This window comes from Glarea lozoyensis (assembly GCF_000409485.1).
Source record: "Glarea lozoyensis ATCC 20868 chromosome Unknown GLAREA14, whole genome shotgun sequence".
Taxonomy (NCBI): Eukaryota; Fungi; Ascomycota; class Leotiomycetes; order Helotiales; family Helotiaceae; genus Glarea; species Glarea lozoyensis.
In genome coordinates this window covers 632,959-651,820 of record NW_007360988.1, presented here as the reverse complement: position 1 = coordinate 651,820, position 18,862 = coordinate 632,959, and the positions used below count along the sequence as shown (strand labels likewise).

Here is an 18,862-nt window from a genome sequence, read left to right as displayed (position 1 = left end):
GGAAATCCCTAGCAACCCGTATATTTTGTCTCAAGGATCAGTGCATATGCGACCACGGAAGGGTGGAATCAAACGTTCAATGTCCATAGTTTCGTGTAATGAGCGGGAGCCGCTGATGACGACAATAGGACGGAAGAAATGACCGAGAGATTCGATGGGCCAGGTGACATTGACAGACGCGTTGCAGCAGAATCCAAAATGTTTCTGATAGCATTTTGCTGGGACCAAAAAAGTATCCCAAGTTATCTGACGGCTGCCACAGACGAAGGTGAGATTTTTGGCAAGAGTGGCTTCCTGAACAATCCACATACGATGCCACCATGGCCGTTTGAACAGTTTAGAGAGAGCATCCATCGTTGCCTCATCGCATACGAGATTTTGCAGTGCTTCATTTTCGTGCGGTCTCCAGTGCACATCCATCGACGTTGGAAACACACCGAACGCATCCAGAGCTAAATTGCTATTTTCAAAGCTTTCACCCAGCCATGCGTCAACACCAGCGGCCTGACTGTATATTTGACCCATCCTTGTTACTTCTCGGTTCCGTTCCTCGATGTCATCTTGGTTTATAGAGATTGCGTCAACCCAAAGCACTCTTGGATGCTTAATGTAGCGTAGGTGTCGCAGTGCTGATTCCAGATTTTTCGTCACTTGATGGGTTTTTCCATTAAGCTTGATTGCAGTAGTGGATTCTGGGGACCGCCAAACATATGATAGAGCCTCATATCGGTTGGATAGTTGATCAATCGCCGAAACAGTGTTGAGAAGGCATTCTACTTCGTCCTCGAAATTGCCGGGTTGGAGTGTCACAGTCCGAAACTCTTCGGAGTTGTTGTTCAAGGGCAAGTACATTTTCTAAGGAACGGGCTAATGCTTAAGTTAAAATTACTTACTTGTTGTGTGTTTCCTGTCTTTCCTCCTTCCAAGCTGATGCCAAGAAAATGCAGGAAGATGCAGAAATATGCTATAAATAGCTGCTTGTCTCCTTCCATTGGATGGGCAAAGATAGAGCATATCTCATTGTTTGTATCCCGTGAAATTCAGTTTCATTCGTTGAGCTCTGCGATGGGTTTCAAGAAAACAGTGACATTATCACTTCCAATCTGCTGGTTGTATCCAGCATCAGATGCCCACTAGAGAAACCCCGAGACTAATTGTTAAATAAACACTGAGTCTTCACCACGTCATATTGTCAGTACAAGCCTCTCCAGGGACTTTGTCCCATCGGTGCGCCGGCACCGTTAACATCAGCCTTGACAAAAATGTGTAGTAGCTCACTTGCCAACAAGACGATAGGTGTATCTATCAGCTTTGTCGCATCTTTATCGCCAATAACAACCTTGATAATCTCCCCTAAAGTCTTAGCATCCATATTAATCGCGGTTCCTTCCGGACCCCATCGATAAGGATAGCCAACCCACGCAGGGCTCACAACTTTGTCCTCGGTCAGATATGGTGCGTTGACAAGTTGGTATTTGAGCGAGGTATTGATGGAAGGCCCTCCAGCGGCAGTAGTATTGAGGAGGTTGAATTCCAAGCCGAATGGAATCCCGAGGACTTTGCGGTGTTCCGTGTAATTTGGCCCTATGGATGGGAAGTTCGCGTGCCCGTTTAAGGAGGAATAGATGATCGGATGGGTAGTATCCTGAAAAGTGAATGATTTGGTGATGGCAGCCTTGTCGAAAACGATGTTTTTCCCGTGCTCAGACAGAATGATCGCAATCAGTTCCTGGGTCGTATTGTCAACGCGTATACCCACATATTCCCACTGTCAGTAGCAATTAGCCATCTTCAACTATCCATGATTCTCGACAACTTACGTCTCCAACATGCTCGCCTAGCGGTGCAAGGTTCACATTGCCAGTTCTTTCGACTTTGTTGAAGACAAGGCTGTCAAACTTGGCTGTCCCATGACCATTGTAGGCTGAGAATACCCAAAACTGTAAATCAGTATATGGCAATTTCCCATCCCAGAATACGTTCACATATGCCTTGGCACTTTCCATATTGCCAGGCTTTACGCTGTCTTCGATATCAAGGTACCATCTTGTTCCTTCTTTGGGACCGGTCGGGAGCTGTGTCTCGAGGGGATGAACCGTCTTGGACCCTGGCGCTTTACTTTCGACGAGCGTGCAGTGAGTGAGGAACCATTCGACCGAACAGGGGAGATATTGATCTTCTGGGTGAGTGTAGATGACAGGTCCGTATTTCTGGATTGCTGCCTCGATAGCTTTGCGCGAGAGTCCTTGAGACATGGCGATTCGGATTTCGATGATCTTGATGAGTTTTTGATTGAGATACAAATGCACATGTAGGTAAGTCTTGAGAGAAGTAGGAAGAAGGCAGAGAAAAAGTGCGAGGGCATAACAGACTTTAAGGATGAAAATTGAGGAAATCTTAGGACGGCGCTCTTCAGCTGATATTGGAACATACCATAGCCTTGAGCATGCGCCAAAGTTTGGAACAATGATCTGACTCGTCGGCTGAGCTCCATGAATTGAAACATGAGGAAGTCACGATCGATGTGGCTGGCGGCCACCCTCTCAGAAGCCTGCTGACAACCTGCAAGCAATTTTCAATATTTCAGCTTTTCAGCCCTATCGAAGCGAAACGTGCATACAATAAGATGTAGGTAACACCAACTGACAAACGCGGAATATACATGAAGAGTAGGATTATTGAATACCACAGAAAAGGTTCAATAGGGAGACTCCAAATAGATTTTCTCGTAGGAGGGCTTTGGGAGGGTTCGCAAGCCCTGTCACATCCTTCTTAAACTTAAGTCCAGTTCAAATTATTATCATCGCCTCTTCATGGGAACTCTTGTGGACTCCCGTCGATAAGACGATGAAGAGATGGATTGTCATTGACGCGTTCACCAAACGAAAGTGGGAGACGCCAACATACCCAGATACCGAGATTGGAGCGTGAACAGCAATCTCTTCGCCAGTTTCGACAGGACTCCTTTCATAACTTCGAAATGGAAGATTCGGAAAATCACGTCGAGGTGTCATTGCCGTCAGCAAAAAGGATAGCTTTAGGTGCGAAGATTGAGTTGCAACCACCGTTGTCCCGATTAGGACACGGCCCGGGCCTCATCGTTTTGATTCCGACTGTAACCTCCAACGTCACTTCGAACCCAGATCATCTCGCACCGCTTGAGAAATGGGCCGAAGAAGGATTCGCAGTTGTAGAGATACAGCTTGCGTCCATCGATTCTACCGGCAGTCCCCAGAAAAGTATTGAGATTGCCCTTGATGGTTTGAGCAAATGTCCGACCTGCGACGGGGACAAGGTAGGATTGATAGGCAAGCCGATTTGCACAGTAGGACAGAACTCCGCGCTGACGTTTTCCATGCAGTATTCGATACAGACTCGTGGAATAAGGTGGCCGCGTTTCTGCCACAATGCCCACGCATTGTAGCGGTGGTGGGATATGGAAAGGAAGCTTTGCGATATAATGAGGGCGAAAACTCGTTTCCTCCATACCTGCATCACCTCGGGGGTCCAGCCGTCGATGAGCCTCAAGAACAGAGACCGCACAAGATATTTCGATATCCTCAAGCAAAATACGCCACGTTTGCTGTCCCAGATCCAGAGAAATTCCATTACTCGTCCGAATCCATATCGCATTCCCGAAACCTCACATTTCTCAAGAAGCATATTGGGGGCCCTTATTTCGATTTGGAAGCAATATGGGAAGAGCACACTCGCTATGAATTTGCGGAGAGAAATGTAGAAAAAACAATGGGCACGATGGTTCAACAGCCATATGTCAACCATATTCCAACCGTTTGTATATCCACACGAGAGAAATATAGAGGTGCTGATAATACGGCAGATGACGGGCGGAATTGGACGGGAGAGGTTGACTAAGTTTTACCGACACCACTTCGTCTTCAATAATCCTGAAGATACTGAACTAGAGTTGGTGAGCAGGACGGTTGGCATCGATCGAGTGATCGATGAATTCGTGTTTGTCTTCACACATAACATGCAAATCGATTGGCTGTATGTTGCTCCTTGTTTTGCCATTGGTTCACTGCTGACCAGGTAATAGCTTGCCTGGCGTCCCACCTACCGGGAAGCATGTCCGCGTGCCTTTCACTTCTGTCGTCAATGTCAGGGGTGATCGACTCTACCATGAGCATATTGCTTGGGACCAAGCGTCTGTTCTTGTCCAGCTCGGCTTGATGCCGGAATATCTCCCTTTTCCGTACGCACTTCCAAATGGACAGGTACCGGCTTCGGGGAAGAGATTTGAGTACCAAGTGCCGGCTGCTGGTGCCGACACGGCGAAGAAGATTTTGGATAAGAACAGTGTTCCATCGAACGGCATGTTTGATTATCAAATCCGAGAGGTGGACACAAATTGAATAGGTGTTCCATCCCGGAATCCAAATTGCTTTGGCTTTGTGGCTTTGGCAGAGAATAGAAGTCATATTGTGAGGCTGTTTTTAAACCAGCCAGTAATCGCTCAAGCACCCAGTATCAGTAAAGCCGAGCTGGTCTTCTATGGGTTTCTTAGCACACATGCTCTAAACTCTATAGCATGCCATTAGCTCCTGACAATCTGTTCACGATACTCCTAGTACAGCTTACAGTATAACAAAAGCAATACGCAATCTCCTTAAGTTATACAATAATTGGCCATGGACGACTTGTTGTCTGAGCAAACGTCTTCTGCATCGTGGTCAGATGCTGAATCCGTTTGTATCCGTTTGTATCCGTACGGCTCCTCGAATTGAAATCATATACCGGGGGGTTTCTTGGTTGCAATTAGCACATAGAATCGATCTATTCTTTGTAACCCTCCTATCAAGGCTCTACAACGTAATCTTTTAGATTTTCCAGTGGACATATCATATGCGTGCATTTAGCTAAGCCCAGTTTCTGAGCTTCACCTTTGGGGCCCCACTACCACCTATAAAATTCATATCACTATCTTCTCCAGGTTTTGTCTCTCAACATTCCTCTCGGACTCTCAATTGAAATCGAGTTCGGATAAAGCAATCATGGCAGAAGCAGCAGGATTGAAGTCTGTGACATCCTCGTAAGTCAGATCTAGTACGCATCATAACGCGTCTTGAGATTGACTTTTTTTAGCCTGCTATCAACTGGTCGATACTCCGATCTTCAGATCGTTTGTAAAGAGAAGACTTTCAATGTGCATCGAGCAATTTGTTGTCTGGCTTCGAAGGTGCTTGCTGCTGCTGTCGATCGAGAATGGAAGGTAAGCTTGTGTGGATCATCACCGCCCCTAGGTCCATCAAATACTTACTGATATGGGCAGGAATCCACTACTGGAATCTTCGTAATGGAGGACGACGATCCAGACACCGTGGAGCGACTAATTAGCTACATGTACACGATGGACTACACGGACGGGCAACAAGTTGTGGCAATACCAACAACAACGCCGACAACAACGCCAAAAAAAATCTCGGGGCATCATGAAACACGTAAAGAAGCACGCAAAGCACCACCACGAAAGCACGGCAAATTTGGCTCATTCACAGCCCATCGATACCACGGGTCGCAATCCTCTTCTCAATAACGCCCTCGCTTTCGTTCTCGGTGACAAATACGATGTTAGTGGGTTCAAGAATCTTGCCAAAGCCAAGTACGAAGCAGCTCTCCCCGATTATTGGAACAGCGCGTCCTTCGTGGATAGCCTGAAGCTCCTGTATGAAGCCAGTCCAGATTCTGAGCGAGACTTGAGAGACATTGCAGTTAAGGCTGCCGGGAATCATGCAAGAGAACTGATGGATCATGGCGAATTCTGTGCTTTGTGTAAAGCCAACGCTGAAATTGCTTTCGACGTCCTTGCCGCATCACTGGTATCTGGGAAAACCAGAGGCATCCCTGCGGCACCCGCAGTATCCCAGCAATACGAAAAATGTCCGGTATGTGACTCTGAAGATATCGAATTGCTGAAAGCGGGCACTATGAATGCGACGATTGTGGAAAATGCTTTTGTTGATGGGTTGCGCTATGTGATACACTAGCCGGTGATAGACAAAGATATATCGTGTTATAGTGCTGAGTAAACTTTGTTTTGTTTAAGTATATTGGGAGTTGATTATCCAAGAAATCCCAAATTTCCTGCACGGCGGAAGAGTCGGATGAAAATGCTCTAGTTACACACAAGAATTTTGATTCTATGCATCTGCCCTGGGTATACGTGCCAATTTTACACTATCGCGGCCCTTCGTTCCATGTATGCAAGCAGCTCATTCACCCCTTTTGTTCCACTCAGAGTAATAGAGATAGCTTAGTTTGTTTCGAGCAAGAGTTGGGGCGAAGCTGCGACATAGCTCTGTGCGCGCTCGTCGCTATCCGAAACGCTTTAGTTTGAAGCCACGACTGCTTCTGTCCAAAAACGAATTAAAAGTAAGTGTCTGTCTTTTCATTCTGTGTTCGAAAATCTTTCTAGAATGTTGTGCGTAAATGAGACTGCATCAAAGCGCGCTTCCATCACTTCCTCGTAAGTAGCAGATTCTTACGCCGAATTTTTCTAGGAATGTGCTAATACCTCGTAGATTATTGGAGACTGGTGCCTATTCAGATCTGGTAATCGAGTGTAAAGATAAAGTATGGAAGGTTCATAAAGCGATTGTGTTGCTCTCGTCGAAGCCTTTAGATGATAAGTTCAATGTGAGTAACGTTCGGTTATGCTATATAGATATTTTTCAACGCGCTAACAGGGAAAGAAAATATCTGGTGATACCCTCGATCTCAATGAAGATCAGCCAGAGATTGTAGAGCATATGCTCGACTTTCTTTACAACGAGGATTACTGTGATCATTATGAGTCTGATGGTATGCAACCCGAGTACAATCTCAACTCACCACAAAACCCTTCACCTTATTACAGCGGTTATTTCTAACACTTAAAGGATCCGTGAACGCTCTCCTTACAAACGCATTCGTCTACATCCTAGCAAGCAAATACAGAATGGAATCTCTACAAGCTCTCGCAATCCGAAAATACGAGGAAGTCATGCCCGAAGGTTGGAACTCATATCCGTTCATTGAAAGCCTGCGGATTTTGTACGAAAACGATGAAAAGTCGGACGAGATTCTCAAAGGTGTGTCCGTTGAGGCTGTCGAAAGTGCGGGCAAGACGTCTGCTAGACATGGAGATGTGGCACTGGATGTGCTGGCTGCGCTTCTGTCAAATGGTCAGAAGAGATATAGTCAGCCTGTTATTTCGAGTCGAGATACTGTTTGGCATTGTCGGCATTGTAGTAGGGTGTATTATTGATGTCAGTATATTATCACGTTCCTTGCGGTCCATGGTTGTTTGTTTTGAGATATTTCTGATGTGAGAACCGAAGTGCTGGGAGGAAAGCGAAACGGAATTCCTATTCTCAAATAATTTGAGATGGGTCTGCGACATGATATACTTCAAGATTCGGCACAGCTTTTTGGCTCACGATAGCGGCCTAATGACACTCGCTTAAAGCGGACAAACTAACATCAGCGCGGTTTCCTCGATTCCTCTATGTACGCGTTTCACGCGCCAAGCGGATTGTCAAAGGTGAAGACCACCTCTCCCTTTGCGAAGGTATTGATCACGTCTCATGTCGTCTCATCCTTTTTTCTCTTCTTCTCTCTCCCACAGTTTTCACCAAGTTCTGTATAAAACATCACTATGTCGACCTTAACATTTGGAACACCATCGACGCCGTCGATCTCTACGATACTCGCCCAAAAGAAGACTGTTGGCTCACCAACCCCCGAAGTAACTTCACCTTTCGAAACTTTCAACAAGACTGGAATTAAGAGATCCTTCGACCAAATATCGAAAGATGGCACCTCGTCTGCTTATGTTAAGCAAGCGTCCATTTTGGCATCGTGAGTCTTCTTGTTCATGCGAAAATACACTGTAGTGACGAGGAACCAGCGGCTTCTTAGACAAGTCGTACTCCGACTTTGAGATCCGTTGCGGCAAAGAGGTCTACCCAGTCCATAAGTTTGTGGTCTTCAAACAGTCAGAATACTTCCGGAACCTTGCTGTCGACGGAACATTGGTAAGTTGTTGTTGTTGCGATTCCGCATCTTGTTACTTGTGCTCAGCAACTGACAAAGGTAGACTGATCAAAGATTTCGGCAACTCGAAGAAGACCCTCACATTGTGAAGCTCGCCTTGGAGTGGTTATATACTGCGAAATATACCTGCGAATCCCAGAATGTGCCGTCAATCAGCTCTGCAACCCCGGATGATGGAGCAGTGGTCTTTGGAGAGCCCATGTCCTTGGAGAATTGTCTTGTCAGTCACGCCAAAGTTTACGCCTTAGCTGCGAAATGGAAACTGCCCGACTTACAGAATGATGCCTGTGTTCGTTACGGATCTGCTATTGTCGCGAAAGGTTGTTGCGACGCTTTCACCTCCAGCCTACGTACGATATGTGAAACGAAAAAAGAGAGCTATACAAGCGACAAACTAGCCTCTACCGCCTTAGGGTTTGCAGCTGCGAAGTTCAACGACTTCCTCAGCCTGGAATCGTTTTGCCAATTTTTGACAGAGCGAGGAGATGTTGCAGTGGCAATTGGCAAAATGCGAGCAAAATTGGCGATTAACCTGATGCCAGTTTTACAACCCGGGGTGATGTCAATTGCGAATTGTCCCAAATGTAATGATGACTGCAATGTCCGCATATCATCAAAGAAGGAGAAGTCAAAGTTTGGTACCCCAGGAATATATTGGTGCACTAAGTGTCGGCACGATTTCTGACAATGGAGAATATTTTCATCATGTTTGCCTGCGTTTCTGATTTCGTAGCTTTACCAGCAAACATGGAAGCTTGGATGCCCCAGGAGTAATTTTGAGAGGAAGAATACATGAGTAGTGAGTTGTTCTAGTATCAGTTGTTGAAAGGCGAGAAATTTACCAAGATAGGTTTCAAAACTGATATATTCAATGTTCGTTATAGGTTAGACTTTACCATACAAGTAATTTGCTGAGATATCTGGGCTCCATAGTGGACTTGAAGACAACCTCGTTAATTCCACTCCTTCATTCATCTGATTTTTCACCCCATTTGCTCACTTCGCATTCACTTCCACATTTTGTGCTATATAAGTCATAATTCCCACCAGATCAATCCAATCTTTCTCTTCCTTACACAACAAAAGCAACATCCATCGTTTATCGATTGCTGAACACTACATCGCAGATCAACTGAATGCCCCCGCTCGGCTCATCATTCTATTACATCAAAGGTTCTCCTCCGCTATCTTACTAATTGAATATTTCGGTATCTTCAACGAACTATGGCTTCCTCGTCAAACAACCCATCGGGAGGTGTCCCACCAAACCCTCCACCAAACCCAAGCAATACAAACCATCCAAACGCAGCCCCTCTTCACACACACACTCACCAAACTCTGCCAGCTCCGGCAGCGATGCACCAAGTTGGGCCACACTTTTCGCAACCAAATACGGTAACTGCGCCAGCAGCTAGCTCTCATCAACAGGCTCAACCTGCACCCGTTACCTCATTTATTGGCGGAGCCAATTTACAGCAATATATTTCAAGTGCTCTGGTAAATCATACCACTGCTTTAAACCAGTTTGCGTCAGGTTTGAACAGACTTGGACTGCAACAACTTCAGCAATTGCAACAGGCACAACAGCAACAGCGGCAGCCTCAAACAGTTCAACAAAACGGTTCATGGAGAGATACAGCATCAGCAGAAGTCTTGCAAATCATGGCATACATGGAACACCTTGTGAAGAAATCTACAATCGAATCTGGTGCTATGAACGCCACGAAGAAAGAGTCTTCAAGACTGCTCGAAGGAATATGCTCGGCCTGGAACGACGGAGACTATAGCGACTTCCAGATAACCTGTCGAGGACACAAATTTCTCGTGCATAAGCTAGTACTTGGTACCCAGTCAGGCTATTTCAGCGTATTATTCCGAAATAACTTCAAGGTATGATGACAAGACGACAATCGTTTAGTATGAGACTGATGTCTGCTAGGAAGTAAGCACGGGCGTTCTTGAACTCGAGAACGACGATCCAAAGATCGTCCGACTCGTGCTAGAGTGTCTCTATAAGCCACCTCGCGCCCATGGCCATCGTCTCGGTAAGTGGTTTGGGGACAGCAGGTCTATTCCCAGATTGGTCGACGCATATATCTTGGCGAATAAATGGCAAATTCCTGAAGTCCAAGAACTGGCCTGTTCCAAGTATAAAGCCATTCTTGAGCAGCATCCTCTTGCTCCTGAATTCACCGAAAGCTTGAAGACCATCTTCAACCTGGACGATGGCTTTCCAGCGGATAACAATAATGGAAAGATGATAGGGGTGGCGTTGGAACACTTCGCATCAAACGATGTGGCTCTGTTTGGGGAACAGCATTTCCGTACACTAGCAGCGGAGCATGGTGATATAGTGAGCGAAATGATGAACCAGCAATTTGTGTATTGCCAAGGGAAGGCAGCTCAAAAGAACTCTCCAGGGGGAACTTCGAAGTAGGAATAAGGGTGAAGAGGGATATTCGATAATGCGGCCTATGTCTCCTAAGACACATCTCCTCCTCCGAAAAGGGTCGCTGAAGAACAAGATATCTAGCTTCTTGACTATACTTTAATGTTTTATTTTTGGGATGATTGTTGATGGTCTGGCATTCCAGCTGAGCAGCGGTTTGTGATGAATGTCCTTGTTAGAGGACAATGTTTGGAATTTGGATGAATTACATTTAGGGCACATCTGCAGAGAAAAACTGTTCTGTGGTTTTGGTCAGCAGTTTTGAGTGGCAATATTAGGTCAATATTGAGATCTATCTTGTCATATAACATATAAGATAGATAATGAATATCTATTTTGGAAAGTTTTGCGTGGGAATTAGGCTTCAAGTTAGAAAGCAGCTCAAGATAAATATGAACAGTGAGGTATTCATGTTAAGGTACTAGGTGCGTAAGCTTTGAATTTATGTAATTCCCGAGGTCAGCATAGACGACGACCTTCAAATTTTCATCTCACAATCCTTCATTCATTTCAATCAATCCACAATCTCAATTCGCAACATGAATTGAGGCTATGATGCGCGAAAATTGCCAATGCGAGAGCAATCCGAGCTTCTGCTCGAGCCTCGAGTTCGTTCTATGTTCTATTGTTTTACTCTGTACACCTGCTTTCAGCCTCTCTGCTATTGAAGCCCTGATACGAAGACGAAGACGACAAACAACGACCGCCGCTCAAACAACGTCTCAAGATGACTGCATATTGAATTTGGTGCAACCATTTACCTAACCATTGACCAAACGAGGCAATTGTCAATCCGAAGACCAAACATGGCCGAATCGATCTCACCGTGGTCTACGGAGTGCCAAATCGGAGTTCGGACTGGCTGATGCTCACCGCAAAATGGGATACGCAACACTGTCACACAACGACATCTTTGCGTAAAAGATGACAGTGAGCCGTCTAGGATACGATGGTTTGGCCGCGAAGAAGAAAAATATCGCTGTTCGGGTGTTAGGCCACGAAGAGTCAACGAGGGGCGGTCTGGAATACCATGCGAGCGGGACATCCACCCCAAAACTCTACGTTGCAGCGCTGCATGAAAGCTTATTGTTGCGATATACGAATGACTCTGCCAATCCCTACGCCCTTCGATATCTGCATTTGAGCCGCCTTCCTTTCTGGTACAACGGGTTAGGTACAAAGCTACCCCATGTATGCAACGGCCTCCCACCTTTTGCCTTGGCTGCCTCCATCCCTCCTCAACATTCGTACTCACTTTACGAAGTCGTTGATTGACTGGAAAGCTACAAATTCTTTTGCGCGATATTCATGCTGCAGATTCTTTCTGATCTCAGCCCGTCTCTCAAGCCTCACGGCGTAGCAAGAGCTTTCAACGTCATGCCTAGTTGCTCTGACTCCATTGTCGGGCACACATTCAGACGATTATGCATGCCAAGGGATTTACAGAACTCCGTATTAGTGATTGCGTTGACTTTACCAGCCTCATGGTCAACGGGAGAGCCTTGAACGTCAGACTGAAAGAGAGTTTATGTGGCTGACTAGCCTCGAATCGATGAAAAGAGCCGGCGTGCGTATCATTTTACTAATTCGAATTGGCCAATTGTCAAAAAATGTGCCAGAAGAAGCGAGAAATAGCCCCGGCATTTTACATTACCAATGCCGCTATACTTTGAACTGCCATTACAATTCTGCTAAGGGTCATGTCCGGCATGTAGCTTGATTTCCTTAGGAGTCGGGTCTCTATTACCCGACGGACTTCAGATGCTGGTGGTGTTCGGCCAAGTTACTGATAAGGAAGAGAAGATCGAATGCTGAAGTGGGATGGCTCACAGCCTCTTATATATATAGTCTTTGACATTTCGCCAGGATTGGCATTAGCACGCAATTTCTTCAGTATTTCTTGGGATCTATAGCCGCCAATATGAAAGGATCTCTGATTGCTCTGGGCTTGGCATCGAGTGTCGTCGCTTCTCCTCTTGGATCTGGATCCGAGCATATTGTTTTTCAATCTACGATTTCTGTGAATCTGGATTCAGTTCACAATGTTCATATTGACTACACAACAACTGAATTTGCTGGCGATCTTCAGATGCACTATGGAGATTGCGGTGTAACAGAGGCGAGCAACGCTCATCACTTCATCGGACGAACAGATATAAGCAAATACGCTCGACCAAAGCGATTTGTATGGATTGTTCCAAAAGATGCGAAATCGGGAGGCTGTCTTCATGCTTTCTCTGGAAATGAAATTGTTGGACGGTCAGCGCCGGTTACGATTAGTGCTCGTATGAAGAAGCGAGAGGCAATTGCGGATGTTGCTGATACTTCGGGCCCATGGTTCGATGGAGTTGCCTATATGAAATCGAAAACAAACACGGATGCGTTTGTCACCGAAGCTAAGAATAAGAGTGAGTGACATGACGTGCTACTGTATTTAAATGCTAATAATTTAGCGATCGCAATCGTCGGTGGTGGAATGTCTGGTCTCATGACTAGTTTACTGCTGCAGTCAGTAGGTATCAAGAACTGGGAAATTATGGAGTCAAGTCAACGTGTTGGAGGGTGAGCACTTGTTGGGAACTTATGTCGGAATATCACTGACTGATTTAGACGCATTCGTACAAAATATCTAAACGGTACTAAGCCATCGGATTATCAGTACCAGGAGATGGGTCCTATGAGATGTAAGTGATTAAAGATCTTTCGACAAGTACTTTTGCCTATGATCAACATGAGCTAACTCGTTTGAAGTTCCTGTCAGCATCACTTACAGTAACAACGACACACTCCAGATCAAGGATCACCAAATGGTATTCCAACTCGGTGATGTTCTCAACATGCTCAACGGCAACAACTCGGAATTGGCGGTCAAATTCATTCCATGGATCCAATCTAGTGCAAAGTAAGCTTATTGTCCAAAGTAACTGACATTAACATAAGCTAATTTAACAGTCTTCCTGCCAATTCAAACGGCGTTCGTCTTCCTGATGGCAGAATTCCAAGTGCTGCTCAAATCAGGGCAAACTCAACACTCAGAGGACCATCTCAGACTCCTTCCAATGCTACGGAGGCTGCAATTGCATCAGATGCGCTTGAGGAGTTTGAACACGCGGATAAAGCAACTATTGCTGCAATTGCCACTAATGTTTACAAGGCCCATAAAGCCGCTGAGGAAGATGGTCGTTTTGATTTCTCGGCTGCTGCTTATCTCCGTTATGAGATTGGTATCTCTTTGAATGTGACAGATTTCTTAGCCGGTGCTGGGAGTGATCCACTCTGGTAAGTTGAATCTCAGACTTCAAAGTTATATGCTCAGTACTAACTAATTCTTAGGGATTACGATACTGGATACTTCAGTGGTGAGTGCTTAAACATTGACTTACAACAGGCCTATACTGACTTGATTAGCAACCACCTGGCGAACAATTGACAAAGGTCTTGAATCTCTTCCTCGAGCATTCATGCCCCATGTTCAGAACAAAACTACCTTCGGACGTTATGTATCTGGCCTCACCTACAAACCCGACTCTAAGAAGATCGCCGTCAACTGGCGCGATGCAAGCGATAAACTTACAATGCAAGCCAAAAGCAAAGACTTCGATTACGCCGTAGTCAGCGTCCCCTTCAGCAAAGTCCGCGCCTGGAGACTCCCACGCTACTCCTCCCTCCTCTCCCGCGCCATCTCAACCATGAACTACCAACCCTCCTGCAAAATAGCCCTCCACTACAAAACCCGCTTCTGGGAACACATGTCCCCTCCCATCATCGGCGGCTGCGGCTCCACCGACATCCCAGGCGTCGGCTCCGTCTGCTATCCAGCCTACAAAATCAACTCCACAGGGCCAGGTGTCATCCTCGCATCCTACATCTCAGGCACCATGGCCGTCTCCGTCGGCTCCCTCAGCACCGCCGACCACGTCGCCATGATCCAGCGCGCCATGGTTGAGGTTCACGGCCCGATCGCCGCTGAACAATGGACGGGCAATTTCGACCGTCAGTGCTGGGAGTCTGACGAGCATCAGGCGGGTGCGTGGGCTGCTCCCTTGGTTGGACAGCAGGACTTGTATCTTCCTGCGTATTACCAGACGGAGTTTCAGACGATTTTTGTGGGCGAGCATACGAGTTATACGCATGCGTGGATTTATTCGGCGTTGGATAGTGCGGTGAGAGGGACGACGCAGTTACTGTTGGATATGGGGTTGGTGGATGAGGCGAAGAGTGTGGTGCAGGAGTGGATGGGGAGGTGGATTGAGCTATAGATTTTTGGATTAAAAGTTAATGATAATGAGAATACATGACCAAGTTAAGTATTTTGGTTCTTTTCTGGTGTGTCTCTCTTTGGGTATGTTGAGGACTTGGAAGAGAATCTGAACTTCAGACCAGGTAGGGTGTGTCTATTCATACAAATTAACGTGTTCCTTCTCTTTTGCAGTTGGTTCTCATGGAGTCTGTTAGGGGTAAGGATTTGAAGTCTAGCCTAGGTAAGGTATTTCTGCTCATACAAATTGACGTATTCGTTCATTCTTGCAGTTATTTCTTGTTGACATTGCCGGAGGGAGAGCCCGGAGTCCAAGCAAGTTGCGCTATTGCTGCGGGAATACTGTATCCACCGCCTATCCTTTACATTAATTTTCGTTCTTACAAAACCACCATCTTACATGTACATGTGATCAAATCACCAAACACCCAAACCCCCAAGAATAAGCGTACAAGCCCCTATCCCTCGCAACCCACCCTCCCCTACATCATCAACCTCTCATCCCCATCACCCCTAATATCCACCCACTTCCCACCATCCTTCAACCCATTCTTATCAGGCAACTTTAACCTGGTAACAGGCATCTACATTCCGTCAGTTCTCAAACCTCATACCCACGCAGAAGAAGTAAAAATAGAAAGATGCCGACGGGATCAGAAAGTAGAAACTAGTACTCACCCCATCGCGCCATTCCATCATGACCTCCAGTCCGAATCTAGCATAACACTCCTCAAACGCCCGACGTAGATACTCATGCTCGCTGTTGCGGGATTCTTCGAGGTTGAACTCGTCAGTTCTGGAGCTTGGAGGGCCCATGTACTAATGAATATATCAGCTCATCTCATTCCACCACAAAAAAACCACTCATTTCCCATCACAAGATTCCAACCCCTCAAAACCACCAGAGCTCAATAAAACTTTCCAACTCACACACACCCCCTCAATCCCCCCAACAAACTCCCCTACATCCCTGAGCCCCTCATAACACACCCTCGCCATCTCCACCGCATACGTACCCCGTTCCCTCCCCACACCCACCCCCCTCTCCGCTTGGCCCCTCGAAACCCCAAACCGCCACCCACAATACACGCCTTTCCCAATGACCGCCCGATCCCCCAGATCAGCCGCTTGCTCATAACACGCCATCGCGCGCTCTACGCCCCCCGAGCCCATCCCCATCCACTGCCCAACCAAACCCGCCAGCAGCGGCGCGATCACCACGGCGCTGAGAACATGCCGTTTAAATGTGACACGACTTGGTTTTTGGAGACAGTATTGGAAGAGACGCAGGAAGAGGAAGAGGGGAACGGAGTTGCGGAGGTGGATGGAGAGGGAGAAGATTTTTAGGAGGGAGGGGGGCAGGGTGTCGTATTTTGTTGTTGAGGAGGTGAAGGTGGTTAGGAGGTGCGTTGTTAGGAGGGTGAGGAGGGTGTGGAGGAGGAGGAAGAGGGTTGCTGTCTTGGATGTCATGATGGGTTAGGGTGGTGGTGAGGTGGAGGGCTGAGATAGGGGGATGAGGAATGAGGAGTTCTGATGAGAGTCTGTCAGGGGTACGTGGGTCGTGTGTTGGTTTGTCTTGAATTTCATTAATATTAAGAGCCTGATATATTTTTTTGTAGATCATCTGTCTCGGCTTCGTACATAATCGTAGGGGTTGGATTTTCGTTTGCACGTTTTCAAAAACTTGCGATCGGGACCGACTGGTCCAGTAATCTTTTGGCGAGTGGGCCCCTCCCCTTTAAATTTGGTAACCGATATATGGAGTGGCCGAATAATCATTCACAGTCTCTAATTGCCTTGGAGATTTGGCATAGAAAGATATCCTCAAAATCAAAGCGAATCATCTCAGGTTCACTGGCCAATATAGAATTTAAATAATAGGATTCTCAACGCCTAACCTATCCCAACCAACCCATTCAATCCTTCTTTACAGGCTGCTTCTTAGCTTTCACAGCCGGTAGCGAAAACACCTTACTAACACCCCCTCTCATCTTCTTCCATCCCAAAAACTCAACCTGTGGCGTCCAAGTCAAAACTCCCACCCAAGGTTGGACATTATAATGAACCTTCAACACCACATCGTTCGTGAGCGCCAACTTCCCTCCCGGTGCGGAAATTGAGTATTTAGGCTTCTGGTTCTTTAATTCGAGTTTTCCTCTGTAAATTCACATTAGCACATCCCTTAGACATATGAATCTCGCAAGCTCGCCCCACATACCTAGAAGGATCAATAGGTTTCCCCTTCGCACTCCTCTTCAACTTCTTCATGGCCGACGGTCCCAGATTCGTCAAATGATCCGCCGAAGGATTCGTAATAATCATATCCCAAATGACCGCCTCGTTCGACAGCGCAACAGACGTGCTATTCGGCCAACTCGCCGAGACGTACACAAATACCTGTTTCGTATTCCATGTGAACAAGGAGGAAAGGTCTGCGGAAAGGGAGAATCGGATTTGTGCGTATTCTTCAATTTTGTTGGAGTAGTAGTGGGGACGGCCTTTAAGACTGAGATGTGTTAGTTTGAGATGGGTATTGGGGATGGGTGGAATTGGACGTACACTGATACGTCTTTTACTTGGATGTTAGATTTTGGTGTCCGAGGTGCGGCTAGGTCTGATGCTGCGATTAATGCTGCTACGACGAATGCGACGGTTGTGAAGAAGCCAAAGACATTTTGAAGACGGACGAGGGAGGAGTGCATGATTGCGGATCGTGTGGTTCGGGGTCGACAGATTATATTTCCCTGATCATATGGCGTAGACTTGGTTCTTCAAAGGGCCAAATTATAATATTGAAGTTGTCGTGCTGTCCCCAAACCCTTAAGTTTGTCGTCATGCTCGTAGGATTCCGTCTCGAAGTTTAACACGTCTCGGCTTGGAGTACGCGCATGCGCCACACCTTTAGATGCCGGGAACGCTAACAAAAGCTTGGACTGTGGGGAGATGTGGCTGAAGCTGCAATATCCAATTCAGGTACGAAAGTATAGAGAAGGTTCAGCACAAGTATGGATTTCGTACTATAGATTATCGAATTGTCAATGTATTCTCAAGTATATCAATTTTCAGCAAATTCGTCCCGAACATCTTCAAAGCAAAACATCCCCCAAGAACTCCTTCCCAAATCCATCATTACACAAGCGTCCCATCCCATATCCCAAACACACCCTCATAAAACCATCCCCAAATCCCCAAATTCCCTCTCATCTCACAATTCAAGCAGCATTAGGCTGCACAATCGTCCCATACCCATGTCCACCACTCTGCACCCTATCACTATACACGCCCGGCGCTCTCTGCGCCACGAATCGTCCCTCTCTCGCAGCCTCCTTGCGCTCGTAATACACGTATTCGACGTAGAAAGCGTGGATGTGACCTGGGAAATATCTGGGCGGGTGTTAGTATGATATCGAGCAAGAGGCAGGGTTGGGCGGAAGGGAAGGTTGAAACGTACCCAAGGATGGTCAAGCAGACATTAATCCAGAAATCAGCACCACATCCTGCGACCATGTAGACACCAAGAGGTGGGACTGTATTTCGTTAGCATCTCCTCCTTTGGGTTTGAGAGCTGGCTGCGTAGGTAGAACGTACTGAAGATCGTAATAAGGATTAACAGAAGCCCTGAGACGGCGCCCATGATTGCGATGGTATTTAATAGATGATCTTTCTAGATGAGTTCGTACTGGAATTTGTTTTGACGCGTAGATTTGATGATATTGTATTTTAGATTCGGATTTGTATGAAGGAGGAAGAGAGACTGGAAGAGGCGAGACGTTGGACCATAATGTGATTCTTTATGCGCTGGGAGGTGATTGGCACAGGGGTTGACGTCACTGACGCGTCTCAGCCAGGTGCTCTTCCAGTGATTTGAATGGCGCTGGAGGCCTGATATAGCAACTGTTTTAAGACTTATCTGATAGGTCTTCAATTATAATGGGATATGAGGCTATCCATTAAATTTGGGAAATATAATGATGGAGTGTTGTTGGAGTCAGCACCATGCATCAAAATCGGATGCTATCTGCCACCAAATCAAAACACTTCGACAATATCATGCCACCAGGTCCATTAAACATAGTAACGCGATGGAAGTAAAACGAGAC

The 18,862-nt window shown here is 46.4% G+C and overlaps 11 protein-coding genes across 11 annotated transcripts; 6 read left to right on the top strand and 5 right to left on the bottom strand.

Moving 5' to 3' along the window:
* Nucleotides 1-30: 30 nt before the first annotated feature.
* On the bottom strand, nucleotides 31-852 carry GLAREA_06794 (uncharacterized protein; the record flags this gene model as incomplete). The annotated part of the gene is made up of 1 exon (XM_008080742.1): nucleotides 31-852. One exon carries the CDS (start codon nucleotides 850-852, stop codon nucleotides 31-33), a length of 822 nt encoding a protein of 273 aa, XP_008078933.1.
* A 340-nt stretch (nucleotides 853-1,192) lies between these two features.
* Nucleotides 1,193-2,255, bottom strand: GLAREA_06793 (uncharacterized protein; the record flags this gene model as incomplete). The annotated part of the gene is made up of 2 exons (XM_008080741.1): nucleotides 1,193-1,768; nucleotides 1,821-2,255. The coding sequence occupies 2 exons, from the start codon at nucleotides 2,253-2,255 to the stop codon at nucleotides 1,193-1,195; spliced, it is 1,011 nt and encodes a 336-aa protein (XP_008078932.1).
* A 725-nt stretch (nucleotides 2,256-2,980) lies between these two features.
* On the top strand, nucleotides 2,981-4,376 carry GLAREA_06792 (NTF2-like protein; the record flags this gene model as incomplete). Its single annotated transcript, XM_008080740.1, has 4 exons — nucleotides 2,981-3,260; nucleotides 3,362-3,792; nucleotides 3,842-4,011; nucleotides 4,061-4,376. 4 exons carry the CDS (start codon nucleotides 2,981-2,983, stop codon nucleotides 4,374-4,376), a joined length of 1,197 nt encoding a protein of 398 aa, XP_008078931.1.
* Nucleotides 4,377-5,015: 639 nt separating this feature from the next.
* On the top strand, nucleotides 5,016-6,008 carry GLAREA_06791 (POZ; the record flags this gene model as incomplete). The annotated part of the gene is made up of 4 exons (XM_008080739.1): nucleotides 5,016-5,053; nucleotides 5,107-5,233; nucleotides 5,294-5,398; nucleotides 5,469-6,008. The coding sequence occupies 4 exons, from the start codon at nucleotides 5,016-5,018 to the stop codon at nucleotides 6,006-6,008; spliced, it is 810 nt and encodes a 269-aa protein (XP_008078930.1).
* Nucleotides 6,009-6,437: 429 nt separating this feature from the next.
* GLAREA_06790 (POZ) lies at nucleotides 6,438-7,267 on the top strand (the record flags this gene model as incomplete). Its single annotated transcript, XM_008080738.1, has 4 exons — nucleotides 6,438-6,487; nucleotides 6,543-6,657; nucleotides 6,714-6,822; nucleotides 6,900-7,267. 4 exons carry the CDS (start codon nucleotides 6,438-6,440, stop codon nucleotides 7,265-7,267), a joined length of 642 nt encoding a protein of 213 aa, XP_008078929.1.
* A 390-nt stretch (nucleotides 7,268-7,657) lies between these two features.
* Nucleotides 7,658-8,740, top strand: GLAREA_06789 (POZ; the record flags this gene model as incomplete). Its single annotated transcript, XM_008080737.1, has 3 exons — nucleotides 7,658-7,860; nucleotides 7,910-8,036; nucleotides 8,099-8,740. The coding sequence occupies 3 exons, from the start codon at nucleotides 7,658-7,660 to the stop codon at nucleotides 8,738-8,740; spliced, it is 972 nt and encodes a 323-aa protein (XP_008078928.1).
* A 539-nt stretch (nucleotides 8,741-9,279) lies between these two features.
* Nucleotides 9,280-10,492, top strand: GLAREA_06788 (POZ; the record flags this gene model as incomplete). Its single annotated transcript, XM_008080736.1, has 2 exons — nucleotides 9,280-9,945; nucleotides 9,995-10,492. 2 exons carry the CDS (start codon nucleotides 9,280-9,282, stop codon nucleotides 10,490-10,492), a joined length of 1,164 nt encoding a protein of 387 aa, XP_008078927.1.
* Nucleotides 10,493-12,425: 1,933 nt separating this feature from the next.
* On the top strand, nucleotides 12,426-14,763 carry GLAREA_06787 (FAD-linked reductase, C-terminal; the record flags this gene model as incomplete). The annotated part of the gene is made up of 7 exons (XM_008080735.1): nucleotides 12,426-12,912; nucleotides 12,958-13,066; nucleotides 13,115-13,188; nucleotides 13,256-13,406; nucleotides 13,457-13,783; nucleotides 13,838-13,863; nucleotides 13,913-14,763. The coding sequence occupies 7 exons, from the start codon at nucleotides 12,426-12,428 to the stop codon at nucleotides 14,761-14,763; spliced, it is 2,025 nt and encodes a 674-aa protein (XP_008078926.1).
* Nucleotides 14,764-15,244: 481 nt separating this feature from the next.
* GLAREA_06786 (uncharacterized protein) lies at nucleotides 15,245-16,232 on the bottom strand (the record flags this gene model as incomplete). Its single annotated transcript, XM_008080734.1, has 3 exons — nucleotides 15,245-15,346; nucleotides 15,441-15,581; nucleotides 15,693-16,232. 3 exons carry the CDS (start codon nucleotides 16,230-16,232, stop codon nucleotides 15,245-15,247), a joined length of 783 nt encoding a protein of 260 aa, XP_008078925.1.
* A 446-nt stretch (nucleotides 16,233-16,678) lies between these two features.
* On the bottom strand, nucleotides 16,679-17,464 carry GLAREA_06785 (uncharacterized protein; the record flags this gene model as incomplete). Its single annotated transcript, XM_008080733.1, has 3 exons — nucleotides 16,679-16,919; nucleotides 16,981-17,268; nucleotides 17,322-17,464. 3 exons carry the CDS (start codon nucleotides 17,462-17,464, stop codon nucleotides 16,679-16,681), a joined length of 672 nt encoding a protein of 223 aa, XP_008078924.1.
* A 510-nt stretch (nucleotides 17,465-17,974) lies between these two features.
* GLAREA_06784 (uncharacterized protein) lies at nucleotides 17,975-18,396 on the bottom strand (the record flags this gene model as incomplete). Its single annotated transcript, XM_008080732.1, has 3 exons — nucleotides 17,975-18,146; nucleotides 18,214-18,289; nucleotides 18,351-18,396. The coding sequence occupies 3 exons, from the start codon at nucleotides 18,394-18,396 to the stop codon at nucleotides 17,975-17,977; spliced, it is 294 nt and encodes a 97-aa protein (XP_008078923.1).
* Nucleotides 18,397-18,862: the final 466 nt, after the last annotated feature.